This window comes from Bubalus kerabau, chromosome 12, assembly GCF_029407905.1.
Source record: "Bubalus kerabau isolate K-KA32 ecotype Philippines breed swamp buffalo chromosome 12, PCC_UOA_SB_1v2, whole genome shotgun sequence".
Taxonomy (NCBI): Eukaryota; Metazoa; Chordata; class Mammalia; order Artiodactyla; family Bovidae; genus Bubalus; species Bubalus kerabau.
In genome coordinates this window covers 74,337,635-74,362,667 of record NC_073635.1, presented here as the reverse complement: position 1 = coordinate 74,362,667, position 25,033 = coordinate 74,337,635, and the positions used below count along the sequence as shown (strand labels likewise).

The window sequence follows — 25,033 nt, the reverse complement described above, 5'->3', positions numbered from 1 at the left end:
ACTCAAGTCTCCAGCTTTGCAGACATATTCTTTATCATTTGAGCTACCCGGGGAGCCCCCATCCCCTGATCCAGTGTCTATATGTACCATAAATGAGATGAAAAGACACCCCTGAGAATGGGAGAAAATAATTACAAAATAAGTAACTGACCAGGTGTTAATCTCCACAATATACAAACAACTCATGCAGCTTAATATAAAGGAAAAAAAAAACCCAATCAAAAAATGGGCAGAAGACCTATATAGACCTTTCTCCAAAGAAGACATACAGATGGTCAAGAGGGACATGAAAAGATGCTCAATACTGTTATTTGAGAAATGCAGATCAAAACTCTAATAAAGTATTACCTCACACCAGTCAGAATGCTCTCATCAAAAAATATACAAACAATAAATGCTAGAGAAGGTGTGGAAAAAGGGAATCTTATTGCACTGTTAGTAGGAATGTAAATTGCTACAGTCACTATGGAGAAGAGTATGGAGGTTCCTTAAAAACTGAAAATAGAACTACCATACAACCCAGAAATCCCACTACTGGGCATATACCCTGAGAAAACCATAATTCAAAAAGACACATGCACCCCAGTGTTCATAGTAACACTATTTACAAAAGCTAGGACATGGAAGCAACCTAAATGTCCATCAACAGATGAATGGATAAAGAAAGCATTTAAAATTTTTGTTAAAGACATCCTTTAAATAGTATGTAATGCTATACTATATATATTCTAAATATTCTTGTGAATAGAGAAAGTCATGTTAATAGTGAATATTAGTCTGGCAAGCCAAATTTTGAATTAATCACACAGTTGGGGAGGAGGGAACACTGTAATATAAGGGTAAGAAAGAGAAGGAATCCTAATTCCAGACACTGGACTTCTCCTGCTTAGCTTCTCAAATTATTAGTGAAGCCCAAGAGATGAGCAGTGTGGAAAGGGGAGCTTTGCATACCTGGGAGTAATGCTTTTATTTATGGCCCATGCAGCCAGAGGATTTCACCCAAGATCAATAAAAGTCTGTTTATTCAGACAGAATTGGAACAACCTGAACCACAGGGTGGAATTCATTTGTAATCCCCTTGCCCATCCATATAATGATATAAGATTTAGCTAAAGCACCTACTAGAATACACAGTAGCTACCTATTTCCAGTGGCTGATTTTCTCAATATGCAATCTTGGCTTAAGTACCAAAATCCAGTATGGAACAAGTTAAGAGTCTTCATTCAAATATTTCTTTTGCTGCTGCTGCTGCTAAGTCATTTCAGTCATGTCCGACTCTATGCAACCCCTAGTAGATTTTTAAAATAATTATTCTAATTAATTCACAGAGTAAATGCAATTCAGATATTTAATCTATTAAGACATTACTGAATTACTCTGAAAGCCCTCGTTGCTCATACAGACTCATTGTAAGCACCTTAAACTCTGGTATTCTAGAGCAGATGACTCAACTTTACCTGAATAAACTCCTAAGTACCAGTTCAGAACAAATACTACATCTTCATCTTCTTTCAAATATCCCCCAAAATACAGGTCACTTTGTACATTCGCCCTATGGAACAGAAAATTTAAAATATTACACTATAGATACACATAGAATTTAAACAGATATCACAAAAAAATTACCTCAACTCAAGAAATGTATATTATGCTGGAAAGTATTTCCCAGCTTGAAAGGCCCTGTGTGTATCTCTCCCTTTTAAAAATATGAATCACAACTTTCAGTTTTCAAAATTATCTGTGAAGACAGACTTAGAAAATGAACTTATGGTTGCCGAGGGGAAGGACAGTTAGAGAGTTTGGACGGTCATGCACAAACTGCAAGATTTAAAACAGATAACCAACAAGGACTTATTGTATAACACATGGAACTCTGCTGAATGTTATGTGGCAGACAGGAGAGAAGTTTGCGGGAGAATGGATACATGTATATGTATGGCTGCGTCCCTTCACTATTCAGAAGAAACGATCACAACATTGTTAATTGGCCATTTCCCAATACAATATTAAAAGTTCAAAAAAAAAAATTGCCTGTAAAGAAGCTGCTGAAGGGAGGGACATGGGGAGAGACCACAAGGGGATCACATACTACCCACAGGAACATTCATCTTTCTTCAGGGAAACTATGTGAGGGTCAGAAGAGGAGGCTGAACAAGCCCCATCTCCTCCCCTGACTCTGTAGGAAAGTGAGGCTTCGTGTAGACTTCCCAACCCTTTGGGTCAGGCCAGGAATCACTCACCAGAATGCAAGCCACCAATCCTGCAGGATGTAGGCAATCTGGAGGAGGAAACAGCAGTCACTCAGATATTGACATCACTGAGCCTCACACCCCGCTCACTAGGACGGGGGACAGAAAGGCTCCAGAACATGGAGATGCTCCTACCAGCTCAGGTCTGTGCCAAGCCCCATACCCCAGATGACCACAGGTCAGGGGAGGGCATCTTACATGTTAATATATTTAAAAGAAATCCCCTTTTCCCTAGAAGACTTTGCTCCCCAAATATAATGTACTTCAATGCAAATCCAAGTGGACTCCAAAGTCAGTAATAACAAAACAAATGTTGGGATTTTGGAAAGCAAAAAGCTTGTCAGGTACAGTGATGGTCAGTTCTGGGTGTCAGCTTGGCTGGGCCAGTCTCAAGTGATTCAACTAAATACTCATCTAGATGTTGCTGTGAAGGTATTTTGTGAATGTGGCTCACATCCATCATCAGAACCTAAATAGAGGAGATCACTCTCAACACTGTGGTTGCCTCATCCAGTCAGACAAAGGCCCTAAGAGCAAAATCTGAGGCTTCCTGGAGGAGGAAGAAATTCTGTCTCAAGATATCAGGGTCAGCTCCTGTCTGAGGTTTCAGTCTGAAGGCCTGCCTTTCTGATTTCACATTCACCAAGCTAGGCCCACAACTGCATGAGCCAAGTCTTTGAGATAAATCTCTTAATACAAATATATTAAAAGAATTATAAAATACAATATAAATAACTGAGTGCACAAATCAAAATAAACTCCCTTACATACCTGAGCTGCGATGTTTACTAGAATAAGGAAGATGATGACAGGCCAGTGAGCACCAGCTGTGAAGTAATTCTTAAAGGTCTTAAAACCAACTTTTCCTTCCAAATGGTCCTCTAGAGGTAGTACAACCTGTATATTCTCAGTCTAAAAGGGAAAAAGAGCAGTGAGAAATGGAATTTTTAAAAATGAACCTCAGCACTCATTATCAGAGAAATGTAAATCAAAGCCACAATAAGGTATCACTTCATGCCAGTTAGAATGGCTGTGATCCAAAAGTCTACAAGCAATAAATGCTGGAGAGGGTGTGGAGAAAAGGGAACCTTCTTACACTGTTGGTGGGAATGTAAACTAGTCCAGCCACTATGGAGAACAGTGTGGAGATTCCTAAAAAAACTGGAAATAGAACTGCCATACGCCCCAGCAATCCCACTGCTGGGCATACACACTGAGGAAACCAGAACTGAAAGAGACATGTGTAGCCCAATGTTCATCGCAGCACTGTTTATAATAGCCAGGACATGGAAGCAACCTAGATGTCCATCAGCAGATGAATGGATAAGAAAGCTGTGGTACATATACACAATGGAGTATTACTCAGCCATTAAAAAGAATACATTTTGAATCAGTTCTAATGAGGTGGATGAGACTGGAGCCTATTATACAGAGTGAAGTAAGCCAGAAAGAAAAACACCAATACAGTATACTAACGCATATATATGGAATTTAGAAAGATAGTAACAATAACCCTGTATGCGAGACAGCAAAAGAGACACAGATGTATAGAACAGTCTTTTGGACTCTGTGGGAGAGGGAGAGGGTGGGATGATTTGGGAGAATGGCAATGAAACATGTATAATATCATATATGAAACAAATCACCAGTCCAAGTTCAATGCGTGATACTGGTTGCTTGGGGCTAGTGCACTGGGACAACCCAGAAGGATGGTATAGGGAGGGAGGAGAGAGAGGGTTTCGGAATGGGGAACACGTGTATACCTGTAGCGGATTCATGTTGATGTATGGCAAAACCAATACAATATTGTAAAGTAATTAGCCTCCAATTAAAATAAATACATTTATATTGAGAAAAATAAAATGAAAATGAACCCCAAATTTCAAGAGTTCAACAACGTCCTCCTCTGCAAAGCTGTGGGAAACAGACACATCTCATACACTGATAGGAGTGCAGGATGGTCTATCTCCTATAGAGAAGGGTGTGGGAATATCTAGCCAAACCACATATGTGTTTACCCTTGGACCCAGCCACCCCACTCATAGGAATCTATGAGAAATAATCAAATGTCATTCACATGAGGTTATTCACTGTTGGGGAGCTTTCCTTAAAATAGAACATGACTCTCAACACGCACACAACAAAATCAATTAATGTATAAATGCACAAACTTCCTCTAAAATAACGCACAAAATGATATGGAGCTAATGTATCCCTCCAGATGACTTGTGTCATTCAATGATAGAAACATAAAACATACTCAAAACACTAGGGACTCAAAACACTAGCCAAATACAGTAAACTGAGTTCACAGAGAGTTAGAGTTACATAGCATGTTGCAAGCATATGATCTGAATCTATTTAGTTCCTAAATTTCAGAGAGTGATTCTTGAGTTTAGAAAGTGAATCAGAATAATTCCAGGCTCCTGGGTTTGCATATCAAGGAATATCTGTGTATATTTTTAAGGGGGATCTAGTGCATTTCTGTCTGGAGGACTTAGAATGCATTGTAGGGTCACAGAAGCCTAGTGTGTCCTCGGCTCTCTCCTGGCCACTGGGATTCAAGGTCAATAAGATGTGGTTCTCGGTCTTGAAGGGTAAGAAAGGAGGATGGGAACTAACACTGAAGCGTCTACCATGTGTCAGGTCCTTTGCACATGTTATCTCTGACCTATCACAAACCATCTGACACTGAGGCAAAATAATACCATCAGTCACCTGAGTGCTAGAACATTCCAACATACAGGAAAAGTAGCTGATTTAACGTGGCAACAGCAGGACTCAGTCTAAGGGGGTCTTCACATTAAGCCTTGGGATGTATAAGGGAAACTGGGGCCAACCAACATGAGTAGGATGTAACTATGGTAAACTGAAGAGTTCTCAATCAGTGTAAGTCACATTCACTCAGAAATTTATAGCAGTGCACTCACTGCTGATCTCCATAAGTTTCTCCATCCTACACTCAAAGGGGAACCCCGAGCAGGCTTGATTCCTTCATGCTCTTCTATCAGTTCCATGGAACAAGACTTTGGGAACCTCAGGGTCTACTTTGGGACAAATGAAGAAGTCATGAGCAGAACAGACTGAAAGTCCGTGAGACCACCAAGAGCAGACAGACCCAGGCACACTGCAGGATCAGAAACTCACTTCTTGGTCTTCTGGAGCCGCATCTTTCAATGAGGGTCTGGGAGACTGGAGAGACTGAACCAAAGACTCAGAGATCACAGTGGGAGTTCCTGGAACTGGAGATGGTTCAGACTGCTCATTCCCGTTCTCAAAAAGAGAAAAAATATCTATCCCGGATTTCAGGAACTCAGAGTAAGTTCCTCTTTCTATCACTATCCCCTAAAATAAAAAGTTGAGAGGAATTAATTTATATTTGATAATATTAAACCAACCCAAATACTAATCAAGAAAAGCTATTTTGTCTTAAATTAACATTCTTGAAAAAAATAATCCCTGGTTCTAGAAATCTTGTTGAGAAATATAATTCAGTCATCTCAATACAGAACTGATAATTGGGTTCTCTGCCAAACCTCATCCCTGTGTTAGGTGCTAGATGTGAAAGAAAGGTGTGCTCATGTGTTAAAAATAGAGGCCATTGACATGACTACCATGGGCACTTAGGGAAGGAAGAAGCACAGAGGTTGGTGGCAGGATCAGCACAGTCTTTTTAGACAACACAGGAATTGAGAGAAGCCTCATGTGACAATTCCAGGAAAGAAATTTAAACTTAACCCAGAGGTGGGCACAAGCACATCTGCATATGGGTAAAAGTCACTCATTAAATCTTCACTGACCACTGTCACTGTCGCACTATCATGTGCCCAGCTGGGATAATAGGAACCAGCCCCGGACAGAAAACCCATGAGAGGCCTCTCCCTGGTCTCTACAACTGCCCCCCCACACTCAGCAAGTTCCCAACTGAAAATTCAATATTCCACTTTTTAAAGTAATTAAACAAGGAAGCCATGGGGCTGGGGTGGCTCTGAAGCCTTGGAGGTCTGTGCCCACAAACCAAAACCTAAGCCAGAATCAATGTACTCAGATCCGAGAAAAAACTTAGGAACGACCAACCACAAGCAGCCAGCTAGGCTTCCCCAAATCAGGTAACTGCTTAAGCTACAGCCAATCAAATAATTTTCTTTGAACACATGTGACACATCCTTGCAGTTTCCCTCCCTTACAAAGTCACATAAAATAATGTGCAGATGTTTTGCTATTTTCTGACCCCATAAAACCAGATTCAGCTTATTCACTCAGTAGCAAATAAAACATCAGGGGAAAAAAATCTCAGCATTGAAAACACATCAAATGAAAGCAGCTGTGGTTAAGGCAGCTCAAGTGGAGGGAGCTGGCCAGGACCCTCGCTGGGACCCCTCTCACCCTCTCCCCTGAGGGGGTCTACTGGGAGAAATGCAGGGAAGCCTTTGGGTACCATCTGATACTGCAAAACTAGAAAATTATGCAGGATATATCAGGTCTTGTTCCACTCGGGAGGCAAAATTCACACACCTCTTTAATGAAATCACCACTCACCACATCAAATTTGTAATATGCACAATGAAATGACTGGTGGTATAAAGACAGCAATTTCACTCAATGGTCAAGCATTGACAATTCTTGGGGGGATGAAAGGACAGCCATTCCCCATCTGCTGTGAACAGAGGGACCAAACAAACAGTAAAGATGAACCCCAACTCATGCAGGGGTGCTCAACAGGGGGCAAATAGCTGTTTTGTGAGTACTAAAATTGGGTGTAGTGTCCTCAAAGGAAGCAATAAGGGGACCCCAAAACATCTAGGGGCTGGCTAAATAGGTTATTCCCCTGCCACTGATCCTGTGCTCATAACACTGCACTGTCAACACGGGTTTACACACTAGAATTGCCCCCTCTGCACATAAAATCAACTGCTCTCAAGCTTGAGAAACCTTAGTCCCTCCCCACATTCCTAGAGGAGTGGAGAGGAGTTAACACATGGAACTGCTTCCAGAGAGGCAGGGGTTCTGTATTTTAATAATCTTTCTTGGAGCAGAGATTCATTTCAAAAGTCAGGGATCTGACCAAGGGCTTGTGGAGCAGTCATAGGTTAACAACAAAGGTGCTGAGACCCAGAGGTAAATGAGCCAAGGAATGAAGCATCAAATGACCACCAAGTCTGAAAGCTTCTCACTAATAATCTCCATCCCACCCCTAGTCATGTTGGGAGTTGTGGGTGGGATGGTGCGCCCTCCTCAAAACGATGTGTTCAAACATGATACCTGTGAACATGACCTTATTTGTATAGAGTCTTTGCAGATGTAACCGAGTTAAGATGAGATCACAGTGGAGCAGGGTGACCCTAAAGCCAGTAAGACTGATGTTGCTATGAGAACAGAAGAGACCCAGACTGACAAGGGGACAATGGCCATGTGACATCAGAGGCAGAGACCACAGCACTGCAACTGGAAGCCAAGGAACACCAAGGAAGGCTGGTGAACACCAGAGGCTGGAGGGAAGGATTCTCCCTGGAGCCTTCAGGGAGAGCTGGGCCTGCCAGCACCTGGATTTGGGACTTGAAGCTTCCAGAACAGGGCAACAATAAACTTCTTTTGTTTTAAGTCACCCAGCTTGAGGTATTTGGTTACAGCAGCTCTAGAAACGGATACTCTAGCCTGAGCCCACACTTCTGTCTTCTCAGCTTTACTAGGACTCCTAACTGCTTGGTCACCCCTCCAGTGACCATCAGAGAAATCTCTTAACTCCCACATCAGACCACATCCCTCCTCTGTTCTGGACCATCCAAGACTTCCATCCCACTTCTGGGCTCGCTGCCCACTGCCTGGAGACCAGCTCCCTCTCATGCCCCTGCTCACTTTCCTCAGACCCGCTGGTCTTCCTGCTGTTCCTCCAACCTGCCAGGTCAGCTCCTTCCTCAAGACACCCTGTCTCAGACCCCCTCCCCCAGATGACTCTGTGGCCCCCACGTTCATGTCACTCAGACCCCGTGAGGCACCAGCTCCTCAGGGAGGCCAGGATGTCACCTTCTTTGTCACATCCTCCCCATGAGAACAGGAGCCCTGTGAAGGCAGGGCCTTCTCCTCCTGCTGCACAGGCTCCCACACGTATTGGGCACATAGAGACTTGTGCAGGGAGACCAGAGACTGGAGAGACACCAGTAGAGAGGACATCTCTAACCCAGGTGCTCAGCTATCCAACCTCACTTCTGGTGCTAATGGAATATGCTCTTTTTTTTTATTATTATTTTTATTTTTTACCTTTACAATATTGTATTGGTTTTGCCATACATCAATATGAATCCGCCACAGGTATACATGTGTTCCCTGTCCTGAACCCACCTCCCTCCTCCCTCACCATACCATCCCTCTGCATTGTCCCAGTGCACCAGCCCCAAGCATCCAGTATAATGCATCAAACCTGGACTGGCAACTCGTTTCATATATGATATTATACATGTTTCAATGCCATTCTCCAAAATCATCCCACCCTCTCCCTCTCCCACATAGTCCAAAACACTGTTCTATGTACATCAATGTCTCTTTTGCTGTCTCGTATACAGGGTTATTGTTACCATCTTTCTAAATTCCATATATATATGTGTTAGTATACTGTATTGGTGCTTTTCTTTCTGGCATACTTCACTGGGTATAATAGGCTCCAGTTTCATCCACCTCATTAGAACTGATTCAAATGTATTCTTTTTAATGGCTGAGTAATACTCCATTGTGTATATGTACCACAGCTTTCTTATCCATTCATCTGCTGATGGACATCTAGGTTGCTTCCATGTCCTGGCTATTATAAACAGTGCTGCGATGAACACTGGGGTACACATGTCTCTTTCAACTCTGGTTTCCTCAGTGTGTATGTCCAGTAGTGGGATTGCTGGATCATAAGGCAGTTCTATTTCCAGTTTTTTTAGGATTCTCCACACTGTTCCCCATAGTGGGTGGACTAGTTTGCATTCCCATCAACAGTGTAAGAGGGTTCCCTTTTCTCCACACCCTCTCCAGCATTTATTGCTTGTAGACTTTTGGATCACAGCCATTCTGACTGGCGTGAAGTGCTACCTCATTGTGGTTTTGATATGCATTTCTCTGATAATGAGTGATGTTGAGCATCTTTTCATGTGTTTGTTAGCCATCTGTATGTCTTCTTTGGAGAAATATCTATTTAGTTATTTGGAAATTTTTTGATAGGGTCATTTATTTTTCTGGAATTGAGCTGTAGGAGTTGCTTGTATATTTTGGAGATTAGTTGTTTGTCTGTTGCTTCATTTGCTATCATTTTCTCCCATTCTGAAGGCTGTATTTTCACCTTGCTTATAGTTTCCTTTGTTGTGCAGAAGCTTTTAAGTTTAATTAGGTCCTATTTGTTTATTTTTGCTTTTATTTCCAATATTCTGGGGGGTGGGTCATAGAGGATCCTGCTGTGATGTATGTCAGAGAGTGTTTTGCCTATGTTCTCCTCTAGGAGTTTTATAGTTTCTGGTCTTACGTTTAGATCTTTAACCCATTTTGAGTTTATTTTTGTGTATGGTGTTAGAAAGTGTTCTAGTTTCATTCTTTTACAATGGTTGACCAGTTTTCCCAGCACCACTTGTTAAAGAGATCATCTTTAATCCATTGTATATTCTTGCCTCCTTTGTCAAAGATAAGGTGTCCATATGTATGTGGAATTATCTCTGGGCTTTCTATTTTGTTCCATTGATCTGTATTTCTGTCTTTGTGCCAGTACCATACTGTCTTGATGACTGTGGCTTTGTAGTAGAGCCTGAAGTCAGGCAGGTTGATTCCTCCAGTTCCATTTTTCTTTCTCAAATTGCTTTGGCTATTCGAGGTTTTTTGTATTTCCATACAAATTGTAAAAGTATTTGTTCTAGCTCTGTGAAGAATACCGTTGGTAGCTTGATAGGGATTGCATTGAATCTATAAATTGCTTTGGGTAGTACACTCATTTTCACTGTATTGATTCTTCCAATCCATGAACATGGTATATTTCTCCATCTATTAGTGTCATCTTTGATTTCTTTCACCAGTGTTTTATAGTTTTCTATATATAGGTCTTTAGTTTCTTTAGGTAGATATATTCCTAAGTATTTTATTCTTTTCGTTGCAATGGCGAATGGAATTGTTTCCTTAATTTCTCTATTTTCTCATTATTAGTGTATAGGAATGCAAGGGATTTCTGTGTGTTGATTTTATATCCTGCAACTTTACTATAGTCATTGATTAGTTCTAGTAATTTTCTGGTGGAGTCTTTAGGGTATTCTATGTAGAGGATCATGTCATATGCAAACAGTGAGAGTTTTACTTCTTTTCCGATTTGGATCCCTTTTATTTGTTTTTCTGCTCTTATTGCTGCTGCCAAAACTTCCAAAACTATGTTGAATAGTAATGGTGAAAGGGGGCACCCTTGTTTTGTTCCTGACTTTAGAGGAAATGCTTTCAATTTTTCACCATTGAGGATAATGTTTGCTGTGGGTTTGTCATATATAGCTTTTATTATGTTGAGGTATGTTCCTTCTATTCCTGCTTTCTGGAGAGTTTTTATCATAAATGGATGTTGAATTTTGTCAAAGGCTTTCTATTGAGATAATCATATGGTTTTTATTTTTCAATTTGTTAATGTGGTGTATTACATTGATTGATTTGCAGATATTGAAGAATCCTTGCATCCCTGGGATAAAGCCCACTTGGTCATGGTGTATGATCTTTTTAATGTGTTGTTGGATTCTGATTGTTAGAATTTTGTTAAGGATTTTTGCATCTATGTTCATCAGTGATATTGGCCTGTAGTTTTCTTTTTTTGTGGGATCTTTGTCAGGTTTTGGTATTAGGGTGATGGTGGCCTCATAGAATGAGTTTGGAAGTTTACCTTCCTCAACAATTTTCTGGAAGAGTTTGAGTAGGATAGGTGTTAGCTCTTCTCTAAATTTTTGGTAGAATTCAGTTGTGAAGCCGTCTGGACCTGGGCTTTTGTTTGATGGAAGATTTCTGATTACAGTTTCAATTTCTGTGCTTGTGATGGGTCTGTTAAGATTTTCTATTTCTTCCTGGTCCAGTTTTGGAAAGTTGTACTTTTCTAAGAATTTGTCCATTTCTTCCACGTTGACCATTTTATTGGCATATAATTGCTGATAGTAGTCTCTTATGATCCTTTGTATTTCTGTGTTGTCTGTTATGATCTCTCCATTTTCATTTCTAATTTTATTGATTTGATTTTTCTCCCTTTGTTTCTTGATGAGTCTGGCTAATGGTTTGTCAATTTTATTTATCCTTTCAAAGAACCAGCTTTTGGCTTTGTTGATTTTTGCTATGTCTCTTTTGTTTCTTTTGCATTTATTTCTGCCCTAATTTTTAAGATTTCTTTCCTTCTACTAACCCTGGGATTCTTCATTTCTTCCTTTTCTAGTTGCTTTAGGTATAGAGTTAGGTTATTTATTTGACTTTTTTCTTGTGTCTTGAGGTGTGCCTCTATTGCTATGAACTTTCCCCTTAGGACTGCTTTTACCGTGTCCCACAGGTTTTGGGTTGTTGTGTTTTCATTTTCATTCGTTTTTATGCAAATTTTGATTTCTTTTTTATTTCTTCTGTGATTTGTTGGTTATTCAGCAGCGTGTTTTTCAGCCTCCATATGTTGGAATTTTTAATAGTTTTTCTCCTGTAATTGAGATCTAACCTTACTGCATTGTGGTCAGAAAAGATGCTTGGAATGATTTCTATTTTTTTTAATTTACCAAGGCTAGATTTATGGCCCAGGATGTGATCTATCCTGGAGAAGGTTCCATGTGTGCTTGAGAAAAAGGTGAAATTCATTGTTTTGGGATGAAATGACCTATAGATATCAATTAGGTCTAACTGGTCTATTGTATGGTTTAAAGTTTGTGTTTCCTTGTTAATTTTCTGTTTAGTTGATCTATCCATAGGTGTGAGTGGGTATTAAAGTCTCCCACTATTATTGCGAATTTCTCCTTTCATACTTGTTAGCATTTGTCTTACATATAGCGGTGCTCCTATGTTGGGTGCATATATATTTATAATTGTTATATCTTCTTCTTGGATTGATCCTTTGATCATTATGTAGTGACCTTCTTTGTCTCTTTTCACAGCTTTTGTTTTAAAGTCTATTTTATCTGATATGAATATTGCTACTCCTGCTTTCTTTTGGTCCCTATTTGCATGGAAAATCTTTTTCCAGCCCCTCACTTTGAGTCTGTGTTTGTCCCCTGTTTTGAGGTGGGTCTCTTGTAGACAACATATGTAGGGGTCTTGTTTTTGTATCCATTGAGCTAGGCTTTGTCTTTTGGTTGGGGCATTCAACCCATTTATGTTTAAGGTAGTTATTGATAAGTATGATCCCATTGCCATTTACTTTATTGTTTTGGGTTCAAATTTATACACCCTTTTTGTGTTTCCTGTCTAGAGAATATCCTTTAGTATTTGTTGGAGATCTGGTTTGGTGGTGCTGAATTCTCTCAGCTTTTGCTTGTCTGAAAAGCTTTTGATTTCTCCTTCATATTTGAATGAGATCCTTGTTGGGTACAATAATCTGGGCTGTAGGTTATTTTCTTTCATCACTTTAAGTATGTCTTGCCATTCCCTCCTGGCTTGAAGAGTTTCTATTGAAAGATCAGCTGTTACCCTTATGGGAATTCCCTTGTGTGTTATTTTTCCCTTGCTGCTTTTAATATTTGTTCTTTGTGTTTGATCTTTGTTAATTTGATTAATATGTGTCTTGGGGTGTTTCACCTTGGGTTTATCCTGTTTGGGACTCTCTGGGTTTCTTGGACTTGAGTGATTATTTCTTTCCCCATTTTAGAGAAGTTTCCAACTATTATTTCCTCAAGTATTTTCTCATGGTCTTTCTTTTTGTCTTCTTCTTCTGGGACTCCTATGATTCGAATGTTGTAGCATTTAACATTGTCCTGGAGGTCTCTGAGATTGTCCTCATTTCTTTTTTTTTTTTTTTGTCCTCATTTCTTTTAATTCGTTTTTCTTTTATCCTCTCTGATTCATTTGTTTCTACCATTCTATCTTCTAATTCACTAATCCTATGTTCTGCCTTTGTTATTCTACTATTTGTTGCCTCCAGAGTGTTTTTTATCTCATTTCATGCATTATTCATTATATATATTGGCTCTTTTTTATTTCTTCTAGGTCCTTGTTAAACCTTTCTTGCATCTTCTCAATCCTTGTTTGTAGGCTATTTACCTGTGATTCCATTTTGGTTTCAAGATTTTGGATCAATTTCACTATCATTATTCAGAATTCTTTATCAGGCAGATTCCCTATCTCTTCCTCTTTTGTTTGATTTGGTGGGCCTTTATCCTGTTCCTTTACCTGCTGGGTATTCTTCTTTCTCTTCATCTTGTTTATATTGCTGAGTTTGGGGTGGCCTTTCTGTATTCTGGCAGTTTGTGGAGTTCTCTTTATTGTGGAGTTTCCTCCCTGTGTGTACAGGTTTGTACAGGTGGCTTGTCAAGTTTTCCTCATTAGGGAAGCTTGTGTCAGTGTTCTTGTGGGTGGAGCTGGATTTCTTCTCTCTGGAGTGCAATGAAGTGTCCATTAATGAGTTAGGAGATGTCTATGGTTTTGTAGTAACTTTGGGCAGCCTGTACATTGGAGCTCAGGCCTGTGTTCCTGTGTTGCTGGAGAATTTGCTTGGTATGTCTTGCCCTTGTGTGGTGCTTGGTTTCAGTGTAGGTATGGAGGCATTTGATGAGCTCTTGTCAATTAATGTTCCCTGGAGTAAGGATTTGGACTTAAGCCTCCTGCTTCCAGGTATTGGTCTTATTTTCACAGTAGTCTGAAAACTTCTCCTTCTATACTGCACCATTAATAAAACATCTAGGTTAAAGATGAAAAGTTTCTCCACCGTGAGGGTCACCCAGAGAGGATCACAGCATTACATGGAGAAGAGAAGAGGGAGGAGGGAGTTAGAGGTGACCCAAATGAGATGAGGTGGAATCAGTAGAGGAGAGAGCAGGTTAGCCAGGATTCACTTCCTTATGTGCATTCCTCCACAACTGGACTGCTCAGAGATGTTCACAGAGTTATACAGAGAAGAAAAGAGGGAGGAAGGAGACAGAGGTGGCCAGGAGGATAAAAGGGGGGAATGAAAAGGAGAGAGACAGATCCAGCCAGTAATCAGTTCCCTAAGTGTTCTCCACTGTCTGGAACACACAGAAATTCACAGAGTTGGACAGAGTAGAGAGGGATTAGGAAGGAGACACAGGTGACCTGGTGGAGAAAAAGGACAGTCCAAAGGGGGAGAGATCAGTCAAGCCAATAATCTCGCTCCCAAGTAAAAAATGGGTACTGAAGATTGGGTTCTTAAAGGTACAAAATTGGTAACAAATACCTAAAAGCAACAATTAAAAATCTAGAGTAGAGTTTGGAATTTTAAAAATACAATGTTAAAGAAAAGAAGAAGGAAAAGAAAGAGAGAAAAAAAAAGTCACAAAAATTATAAAGAAAATATAGGTACAAAATTGATAACAAATACCAAAAAGCAAAAGTTAAAAATCTAGAGTAGAGTTTGGAATTTCAAAAATACTGATACTGGATGCTTGGGGCTGGTGCACTGGGACGACCCAGAGGGATGGAATGGGGAGGGAGGAAGGAGAAGGGTTCAGGATGGGGAACACATGTATACCTGTGGTGGATTCATTTTGATATTTGGCAAAACTAATACAATTATGTAAAGTTTAAAAATAAAATAAAATTAAAAAATAATAATAATTAAAAAAATACAATGTTAAAGAAAAGAAGAAGAAAAAGAAAGAGAAAACAAACAAACAAAAACAAAGTCACAAAAATTATAAAGAAAATATAGGTACAAAGTTGATAACAAATACCAAAAAGCATAGATTAAAAATCTAGAGTAGAGTTTGGAATTTCAGAAATACAATGTTAAACAAAAGAAGAAGAGAAAGAAAGAGATAAAAAGAAAAGTCACAAAAATTATATATATAAAATATATAGGTACAAAATTGAAAACAAATACCAAAAAGCTAAAATTAAAAATCTAGAGTAGAGTTTGGAATTTCAAAAATACAATGTTAAAGAAAAGAAGAAAAAAAAAAAGGAAAGAAAGAGAAAAAGAGAAAAAAAAAACAAGGTCACAAAAATTATAAAAAATATATATATGAAGTTTGCTTTTTAAAAAAAGGGTCTTTTTTTTTTTACAAAGTAATAGTAGGTTATAAAAGTGAAAATTAAAGGCATAATAGAGGGCTTAAAATTTTTTTAAAAATTTAAAAAAAAGATAGAAAGAATGATTGTAAAAAAAATATATAGAATGATCATAAAAATAGTAAAAATATATCTAGGACTTTCTCTGGTGTTGTTGTGGGTATTGTGGGGTCAGTTCATTTTTGGCTAGTTCCTTGGTCCGGCTTATATTACTCAAGATCTATAGGCCCCTTCCTATGTAGTCGGTACTAACGACAGGGTTTTAATCTATTGCCTGTCACTTCCTAGGCGGTTCCCTCTGTTATAGCTTCTTCTGTTTGCTGGTCTCTTCAGTGTCTGATTTCCACCCTGACACAAAGGGGGAGTGGTGGACACTTTTTTTTTTTTTTAGACTTACTTGTTCAGTCGCGCTGTGGGGAGGGAGGGACATTGCAAACAAATAACACTGGCATGTGCTCACAATGCCTCAGCAACACTGGGCCTGCCCCCAACTCACGGCACGTGTAGTCTCCCTGCCCACACTGCTCAGGCTCTAGGTTGCTCCGCCGGGAACCATCTGAGGCCGGCCCTGGGCTGCTTGCACCTCCCAGGTCTAAGCCACTCAGGTTCAGGCACTCGGGTAGTCCTCAGAGGTGTAGACTCAGTTGGGCCTGCGTTTTATCTCCTTCCCAGGTCCGAGCAGCTCAGGTGATGAGGTGTTTGGTGAGTGCGGTTGCTGTGACTTACTGCCTCCCCACCGCTGGGTTTTCTGTGTGTACAACCGGCGGACCTTTTCAGGCTGAGGTTGACCATCCAGAACCCCAAGAAGTCTTAGTTAGCAAAGAAGCCTGCTTATAGTTTTGTAGATAATGTCTCTCTGGGGCTGCAATTGCCCCCTTCTGGCTCTGGCTGCCTGTCACCAGAGGGGGATGGTCTGCAGCCGGCTATCTCTGTTCAGTCCTTTGTTCTGTGCACGGGCCTGGTGGTGTCTTAGGTTAGGGCAGGCTTTTCGCGTGGTAGTTATCCCACAGTCTGGTTTGCTAGCCCAAATTAGTTCGCTCAGATAGCGCTCTGGGCATTCAGGCCAGATCCTTACTCTAAGCGACACAGCCCATGCCTCCCTTCCCAGCCCCCGCTTGCTAGTGGTGGGTGCAGGCATCTGCACTGCTTCTCCCCTGGGGGAGTTACCATTGGGCTCATAATCTGTGGGTTTTAATTGTTTGTTTATTTTTCCTCCCTGTTATGTTGCCCTCTGTGCTTCCAAGGCTCGGCACAGACTCGGCAGTGAGAGTGTTTCCTGGTGTTTGGAAACTTCTCTCTTTTTAAGACTCCCTTCCTGGACTGAGCTCCATCCCTCCCTCTTTTCTTTTTTATTTTTTCCTACCTCCTTTCGAAGACAATGGGTTGCTTTTCTGGGCACCTGATGTCCTCTGCCAGTATTCAAAAGTTGGTTTGTGGAATTTACTCAGCGTTTAAATGTTCTTTTGATGAATTTGTGGGAGAGAAAGTGGTCTCCCCGTCCTATTCCTCCACCATCTTAGCTCCTCCCCTGGAATATGCTCTTGAGGCAAACTATGTATGACAATCACCTGGATTCAAACAGATCTTAGAATCTCTAAGTAATACACTTCGACTTAAGTCATGGAAGAGGAAAATAAAAAGTTCTAAATAAAACTATCATTATCTTTAACAAATTTCATTCGGACAGTGATGATTCAATAACCCTGTGGTTGCACTTTTATACGCTTTAAGGGTTTATGTGGCTTAGAGTGTAATAGTGACATTTCTACAGGGCTTTAGGTTCATCCTCTGAGGCATGAACACCAGCTCTGGGAATAAAGGGGCAAAAAACTGAGCGAGAAGAGAGCATTTACCATGAACCTAGGAGAGTAACCTGTGGGGAGGTTTGTTCTTCAACACACCTGAGGGCTAGCAATTCCACAGACTTCTAGAAATTACTTACATCTTTCAACATCAGAATCTGACTTGCATCTTTTAGGTATTGGAACTGATGAGTGACTAAAATTGTGATCTTCTTCTTCAAGGCCTGATGAACACACCTACAAATGTAAAAGGCACAGGAAGCAAAAGCACATTAATGGAGTGACTCAAACTGAAAACTTATATTTTGAAAACAGCAGTCAAAGATCTTAGTTTAAATGCCAAATCAATAATAAAAATTAAATAAAAATTAACTAATCCAAATAGCTTCTTAAATTTATAAGCAGCAAATTTGAATCTAGTGCTACAAAGAATTATTAAAACCAGTCCAGTGAAGGAGGCCCTAACAGCTAAGTTTTTTCCTCTAAAACTCAGCTTTACAATTATTGGCATGTTTCATAAAGGAAAACAACTGAGTAATACTGAGACTTCAAAACTTGACTAAACTAAAACAGTATCTTATCACTATCCAGGAATGGGAGAAGAGGGATCCATGTCATTTAAAAATATGTACATTATTTGACAGCTTTCTAGGCAATTATTTATAATTAATGATGTAAATATTCACAACAAAAAATTAATAGATTCTTGGGACTCTTTGCCAGAGTACATTTGCTAGACACTTGTTCCCAAAGAATATTAGATAGAAAATGAATGTCAGCATGGTGTCCACCAGTCTCTACAACAGTCCCAGTTCCATCCAAGAAGCAAGGCTTCTTTCATTAGGACTGAACACTTCCCAAACATCAAAGTAAAAGAACAGAATCCAAATGGCCCAAATCACAGTGGAAATCACCCAATGGCTCAGAGTACCCACCAGTTCTCTTAGTCAAGACATCACTCACTATTCAACCTTAAATTTTTTTCACAGTAAGAAAACTACTCCTCCATTTCACATGTAGACCCCTAAGGACTCAGCCCCAGCCTCATCACACAGGGTCCACAACCCCTCCAGGGAACCAAGTGGGTGAGTCTGGGGCCCAGTGACCACAGGCAGGGCTCCAGGCAGGCACTCTGGGTGCCCCAGCATCTCGCAGAGCAAATCTCAGGAACCTGGGTCAGAGCTCAGCCTGTGAGTGAATCAGATGGACAGTCTGGAGGCAGCAGACTGCAGCTCAGTCCCTCTCACAAGCCTGACGTCAGATGAGCAACTCAAACTCAGTTTTTTCATCTCAAAACAAGGTCAATGACATCTCATCCACATGTTCTGAGAAATCAAACCACCAATCTACTCAATAAATGTCATCTCACTTCACTCCTCCCTAACCATGAATGGTCATGTGCTTTGGACTCAGGATAGAAAACTCTTAAGGGGACATTCTGGACACTGGGTCTGTGATCAGAAACAAGACCCTAGGATGTAAACACATCCACCATTGCTTCATTAAGTCCAAAAGGATTCATTTTTACCTTTTGACATGTGTTAGCTCAGTGTTCATACCTAAGTTTCTTGATTAACACCTTTTCAAACTCAGTAATAAAGCTTTTAAACAGAATTTTTTCTCCTTAATTCATAATTGCCTGCCAATAGTCCTCCAGTGTTCTTGCCTGGAGAATCCCAGGGACGGGGGAGCCTGGTGGGCTGCCATCTATGGGGTCGCACAGAGTCAGACACAACTAAAGCGACTTAGCAGCAGCAGTAGCAGTCCCTAAAGATGAATGTTAATAAAATCTGATGGGCTGTCCAAGATGAATCAACCCAAAGTTTTAAGATGTTTTCTTCCTAAGATCCCATCACAGAGGCAGTAATACAAATAATTACAATGAAATGATCAGTTGATGGCTTTGAATTTTTCGTAAATAATGTTTTTATCCAAATACTAGAAAAATACACTATTTTCCAAGTTTTTAAAGATTTTCAAGTCATGTCATAGAAAGGATCAAGTCAGCAACAAGTTGTATAACAGCTATTCTTATATAAAGGCCATGCTAATTCTATAATCCTATAAATCCACATATAATCTTATATAAGGGCTGTATTAAGAGGGAACACATCCCTTGGTGGAGGCAATACAAATAAGACAGAGTCCCCACCTCCATTCATTCAATCAGCAGAGGTTTGCTGAGGAGCTAGGCATTGTCCTAAGTGCTGAGGAACCACCCACATGTCAAGATAGAGGACAATACTCTGCACCATGTAGATGACACACTGAACAAGCATAGAAAATGCGCTACTCGGCTGTGACCTGTGCTCTCAAGGTAAAACAAGGGTAGCTGATATCTTAGATGTGGAGACACGGGAGCCTTGAGACTATGTGGGGAAACATCCTGGAAGAAGGCACAGTGGGTACAGGGTTTCTGGGACAAAACATGCTGGACAGAGACACCTTCCTGCATTCATAGTTTACGGGTGGCAGGGGGACTCATAAATGGTCAAGTGCACCCACTTAGGGCTGTGGGAAGACAGAGGGCATGGCCGACCCCTGGAAGAGCAGGAGGGGATGGGCAGGTCCCATCTTCCACTGTCCTTCTGTGCCCTGGCACGCTGCTTTCTTGTTCTGGACAGAGGGACCAGTATGTACAGACAGATGGGGGTGTGAAAGGACCCCCACAGAGCCAGCACAGCTGGACACCAAGTGGGTGTGGGGACAAGCTGGAAAGGCTGAGGGGGGCAGATGGCAAAGAATCCCGTTTGTCTGAGGACCTGGAGCTGCTTCCTGAATGTGTGTTTTTGGTGGAAGGGTGGTTTCTGTGAAGGGCTGGAGCAGGAGAGTGAGCTGTGTAGACAGGAGGGTGAGCTGTGTAGGCAGGAGGGTGAGCTGTGTAGACAGCGGCATGGGAATCTTATCAGGACAGACCCCAAGACCTGATGACGAGGGAGGCAGGGGTCTAGTGATGTGGGTGGGGCTGAACCAGGATGGGATCCATGGCTGGACACAGGTGAGATCTCATCAGTTCATCTAAGGCCCCTCACCTTCTGTAGGTGATAGAATCCACCATGTTCACAGCATAATGTTGTAAAAGTCATGAACCTTAAATTCATGGCTGAAGAAAACAACAGCAGGTAGAAGTGTGGTTCATTCACTTTTAATACAAAACTCTCCCCATGGCTAAGCTTACACATGACCACCATATCTCACAGCATATTGTTCCATCCGATTCTCTAACTTGAAAGCACTCTCCAGGATGTGGAGAAAAGGGAACCCTCTTACACTGTTGGTGGGAATGCAAACTAGCACAACCACTATAGAGAACAGTGTGGAGATTCCTTAAACAACTGGAAATAGAACTGCAATATGACCCAGCAATCCCACTGCTGGGCATACACACCAAGGAAACCAGAATTGAAAGAGACACGTGTACCCCAATGTTCATTGCAGCACTGTTTACAATAGCCAGGACATGGAAGCAACCTAGATGTCCATCTGCAGATGAATGGATAAGAAAGCTGTGGTACATATACACAATGGAGTATTACTCAGTGATTAAAAAGAATGCATTTGAGTCAGTTCTAATGAGGTGGATGAAACTGGAGCCTATTATACAGAGTGAAGGAAGTCAGAAAGAAAAACACCAATACTATATATTAACACATATATATGGAATTTAGAAAGATGGTAATGATGACCCTATATGCGAGACAGCAAAAGAGACACAGATGTAAAAAACAGTCTTTTGGACTCTGTGGGAGAAAGCAAGGGTGGGATGATTTGAGAGAATAGTGCTGAAACATGTATATTATCATATGTGAAATAGATCACCAGTCCAGGTTCGATGCATGAGACAGGGTGCTCAGGGCTGGTACAATGGGATGACCCTGAGGGACAGGATGGGGAGGGAGGTAGAAGGGGGTTCAGGATGAAGAACACATGTACACCCATGGCTGATTCATGCCAGTGTATGGCAAAATTGACTATAATATTGTAAAGTAATTAGCCTCCAATTAAAATAAATAAATTTAAAAATTAAAAAAAAGCACTCTCCAGTTGCTGCTGAGTGGCTTCCTAAATTGCTTTCATGCTCTCTGCTTTAAGTTTCCCTAGAGAATGTGTGGTTCTGATTACAAACAACAGTTTTAAGCTTGCTTATATCAAGTATATATCCAAAGTGGTGCACCCAAAATATTGAAGAGGATTTTATAAATATCTCCTGTGTTTGAAAAAGAACTCAGGGGAACTTTTGTGATCAGCACACTGTACTTGGCACCAAAATGCCTTACTCTCCCTTCCTTGTGACATGGATGCAATGACTGGCAGAATCTGTTCCTACCCTGATGGAGAACTTGTGCAGATGCTCACAGGATGTGGTAACACACATTTGTGAGTTCAGGGTGGGGTACTGGGAACAGGGAGGCTGAGATACTCATGATGCCAGGCGGGTGGAGGTGGGGAATCCTTATCACAGCACAAGCTCCTGTCACTGAATTCTTGACAAGACACAAGGCACTTCTCTAAGGGAAAATTCATCAAGTCATGAACAGCAGAGGGTTGGAAAGTGGGGTCAGACCAGAGCTGGAGACCATGCCATATGTCATCTGCTCTGTTCTCTCATGTTCTCAAAGATGCAGTGCTACTATGCAGGTTTGTGTGTATGTGTGTTACAATATACCTAACATGAAATTTACTGTTCCTGCCATTTTAAGCACATAGCCCAGTGGTATTAAGTACATTCACATTATTGTGCAGCCATCACCACCTTCCATCTCCACAACTTTTTCATCACCCCAACACTAAGCATGCTTTATACACGGGCAGGTTCCACCAGTCTAACAGCCCCTGCTTAGTAGATGTGCAATCCCAGCTCCTAGTGTCCAGAGCCCAGAGCTCCTCACAGGCCTCCCTCTCACACTTGCTGACTCTGCTGAAGTCTCTAATCACAAGACATGACACTATGAAACTCCTAGTAGAGATTATAGGCAAAACATTTTCTGGTATAAATTATACCAATGTTTTTTTAGGTCAGTCTCCTAAAGCAATAGAAATACAAACAAAGCTATACAAATGCAGGCTTCCCTGGTGACTCAATGGCAAAGAATCCACCTGCCAGTGCAGGAGACACAGGATCCTTCCCTGGTCCAGGAAGCTCCCACATGCACAAAGCAACTCAGCCCATGCACCACTGAGCCTGTGCTCTGGAGCCTAGGAACTGCAACTACTAAGCCCACACACCATAGAGCCCGTGCTCTGCAACAAGAAAAGCCACCACCATGAGAAGTCCATGCATCACAGCTAGAGAGTAGCCCCTGCCCGCTGCAACTACAGAAGAGCCCTCACAGCGACAAAAACCTTCACAGCCATAAATAAATAATATTTTTTAATTAAAAAAATAAATAAACAATGGGACCTAATCAAACTTACAAGCATTTGCACAGCAAAGCGAACCATAAAAGTGAAGAGACAACCTACAGATGGGAGAAAATATTTGCAAATGATGTGACAACAAGGGTTTAACTTCCAAAGTATAAAAATAGCTCACACAACTCAACAACAACAAAAAAATCCAATCAAAAAATGGTTAAAAGAACTAAATAGACATTTCTCCAAAGGACACATACATATGGCCAACAGGCACAAGAAAAGAAGTTCACCACTGTGAATTATTAGAGAAATGCAAATCAAAACCACAATGAGGTATCTCCTCACATAAGCTTCAATGGCCATGATTAAAGTAATGATGGCTGAGAGGAGTAAAGGGAACCCTCCTACCCTGCTGGTGGGAATATAAATTGCTGCAGGCACTGTTGAAAATAGAGTTTCCTCAGAAAACTAAAAATAGAATTACCTTATAGTCCAGTAATCCCACTGCTGGGCTTATATTTGGATTAAACTATAAATCAAAAAGAGACAGGCACTCCGATGTTCACAGCAGCACCAATCACAATAGCAAAACATGGGAACAACCTAAATGTCCATCGACAGATGAGTAGATAAAGAAGATGTGGTGCATATAGACGATGTAACACTGCTGCTAAGTCGCTTCAGTCGTGTCCGACTCTGTGTGACCCCATAGACAGAAGCCCACCAGGCTCCGCCGTCCCTGGGATTCTCCAGGCAAGAATACTGGAGTGGGTTGTGATTTCCTTCTCCAATAAAAAAGAAAGAAAGAAAGCTATTTGCAGAAACATGGATGGACCTGGAGATTCTCATAGTAAAGTGAAGTAACTCAGAAAGAGAAAGTCAAGTATCATAATTACATCACTTATATGTGGAATCTAAACTATGGAAAAATGAACCTATTTACAAAAGAGAAACAGACTCAGACATAGTGAACAGACCTGTGGTTGCATAGATGGAAGGAGGCAGTAGGGAGGGATGGGCTGGGACTTTGAGGTTAGCAGAGGCAAACACTTATGTGCAGATGGATAAACAACAAGGTCCTATGGTATAGCACAGGGAGCTGTATTCAATACCCTGAGATAAACCATTATGGAAAAGTATACATTTGTGCATAACTGAGTCAGTTTGCTCTACAAAGAAATTAATACAATGTAGTAAGTCAGCTATATTTCAATAAATTTTTTTCAAAAAAAAAAAATAGGACAGAGACACAGGTTGCATGTAAACAGAGGAAAGAACATGAGAGGACACAGTGAGATGGATGCAGTCAGAAGCCAAGGAGAGAGGTCTCAGGAGAAACCAAACCTGCCAGTATCTTAAACCTGTAGCCTCAAGAACTGTGAGAAATTTAATTTCTATTCTTTAAGCACCCCCATCTGTAACAATTTTGCTATGGACTGAATGTTTTTGTCCTCAAAAATCATACATTGAGACCTAATCCCCACTGTGTTGGTATTAGGAGGTGGGGCCGTTGGGAGTTGATCAGGTCATGAGAGTGGAGCCTGCATGAAAGAGATTAGTGCCCTTATGAAAGGACCCACACGGCTCCCTCACCGCTTCCCCACATGAGGACACAGGAATCCAGCCCTTACCAGACACTGAATCTGCCAGCACATTCACTTTGGACTTCCTAGCCTCCAGAACCATGAGAGACAAATTTGTGCTATTTATAAGCCATCCAGGCTCTGGTCTCCTGTGAGAGCAACCGGAATGGACACCACCCTAGAAACTAACACAGGATGTGACAGAGAGAATTTTCAAACAGCTTCTCTCTGCTGAACACCCCGCCTCCTCCAGGTGAGGACGTTCCTGCTATTCACCTCACAGCCCTGCTTCCTCCTCCCTCCACACCTGTGCTTCTACTCAGCAAAGGACTGAGTCCTCTTTTCAGCCTCAACACACCCACCCAGCCTGCAGGCCCCAGGGTATTTTCCATCCAACCCCGGGCACAGGGAGATTTCCAACTTCAGTGAAAGCCTCTAGATGTCACTTCCAATTTCATTTAGCACTTCCTATCCTGTATCAAAACCTCTAAACTTTGACCCTGGTGATCTTTTCCCAGGCATCTGTGTTAATAAGCTCCACGTTGAAACAGGTTCCTCAGAGGCAGGAATGAGAGATGAACATCATCAGTGTAGTTCATTTCAGTCACTCAGTCATGTCTGACTCTTTGTGACCCCATGGACTGCAGCAGCCCAGGCCACTCTATCCATCACCAACTCCTGGAGTTTACTCAAATTCATGTCCATTGAGTCAGTGGTGCCATCCAACCATCTCATCCTCTGTCATTCCCTTCTTCCACCTTCAATCTTTCCCAGCATCAGGGTCTTTTCAAATGAGTCGGCTCTTTGCATCAGGTGGCCAAAGTACTGGAGTTTCAGCTTCAGCAT

At 41.2% G+C, this 25,033-nt stretch overlaps 1 protein-coding gene across 1 annotated transcript in view; it reads right to left on the bottom strand.

Annotated features, from left to right (window-relative positions):
* Window positions 1-25,033, bottom strand: part of LOC129624247 (ATP-binding cassette sub-family C member 4-like) — a 177,193-nt gene that overhangs the window by 90,664 nt on the left and 61,496 nt on the right. Inside the window, 5 exon segments of the mRNA XM_055541908.1 lie at window positions 1,459-1,553; window positions 2,242-2,279; window positions 3,022-3,162; window positions 5,398-5,595; window positions 17,390-17,486. Coding sequence (XP_055397883.1) covers window positions 1,459-1,553; window positions 2,242-2,279; window positions 3,022-3,162; window positions 5,398-5,595; window positions 17,390-17,486 — 569 coding nt within the window.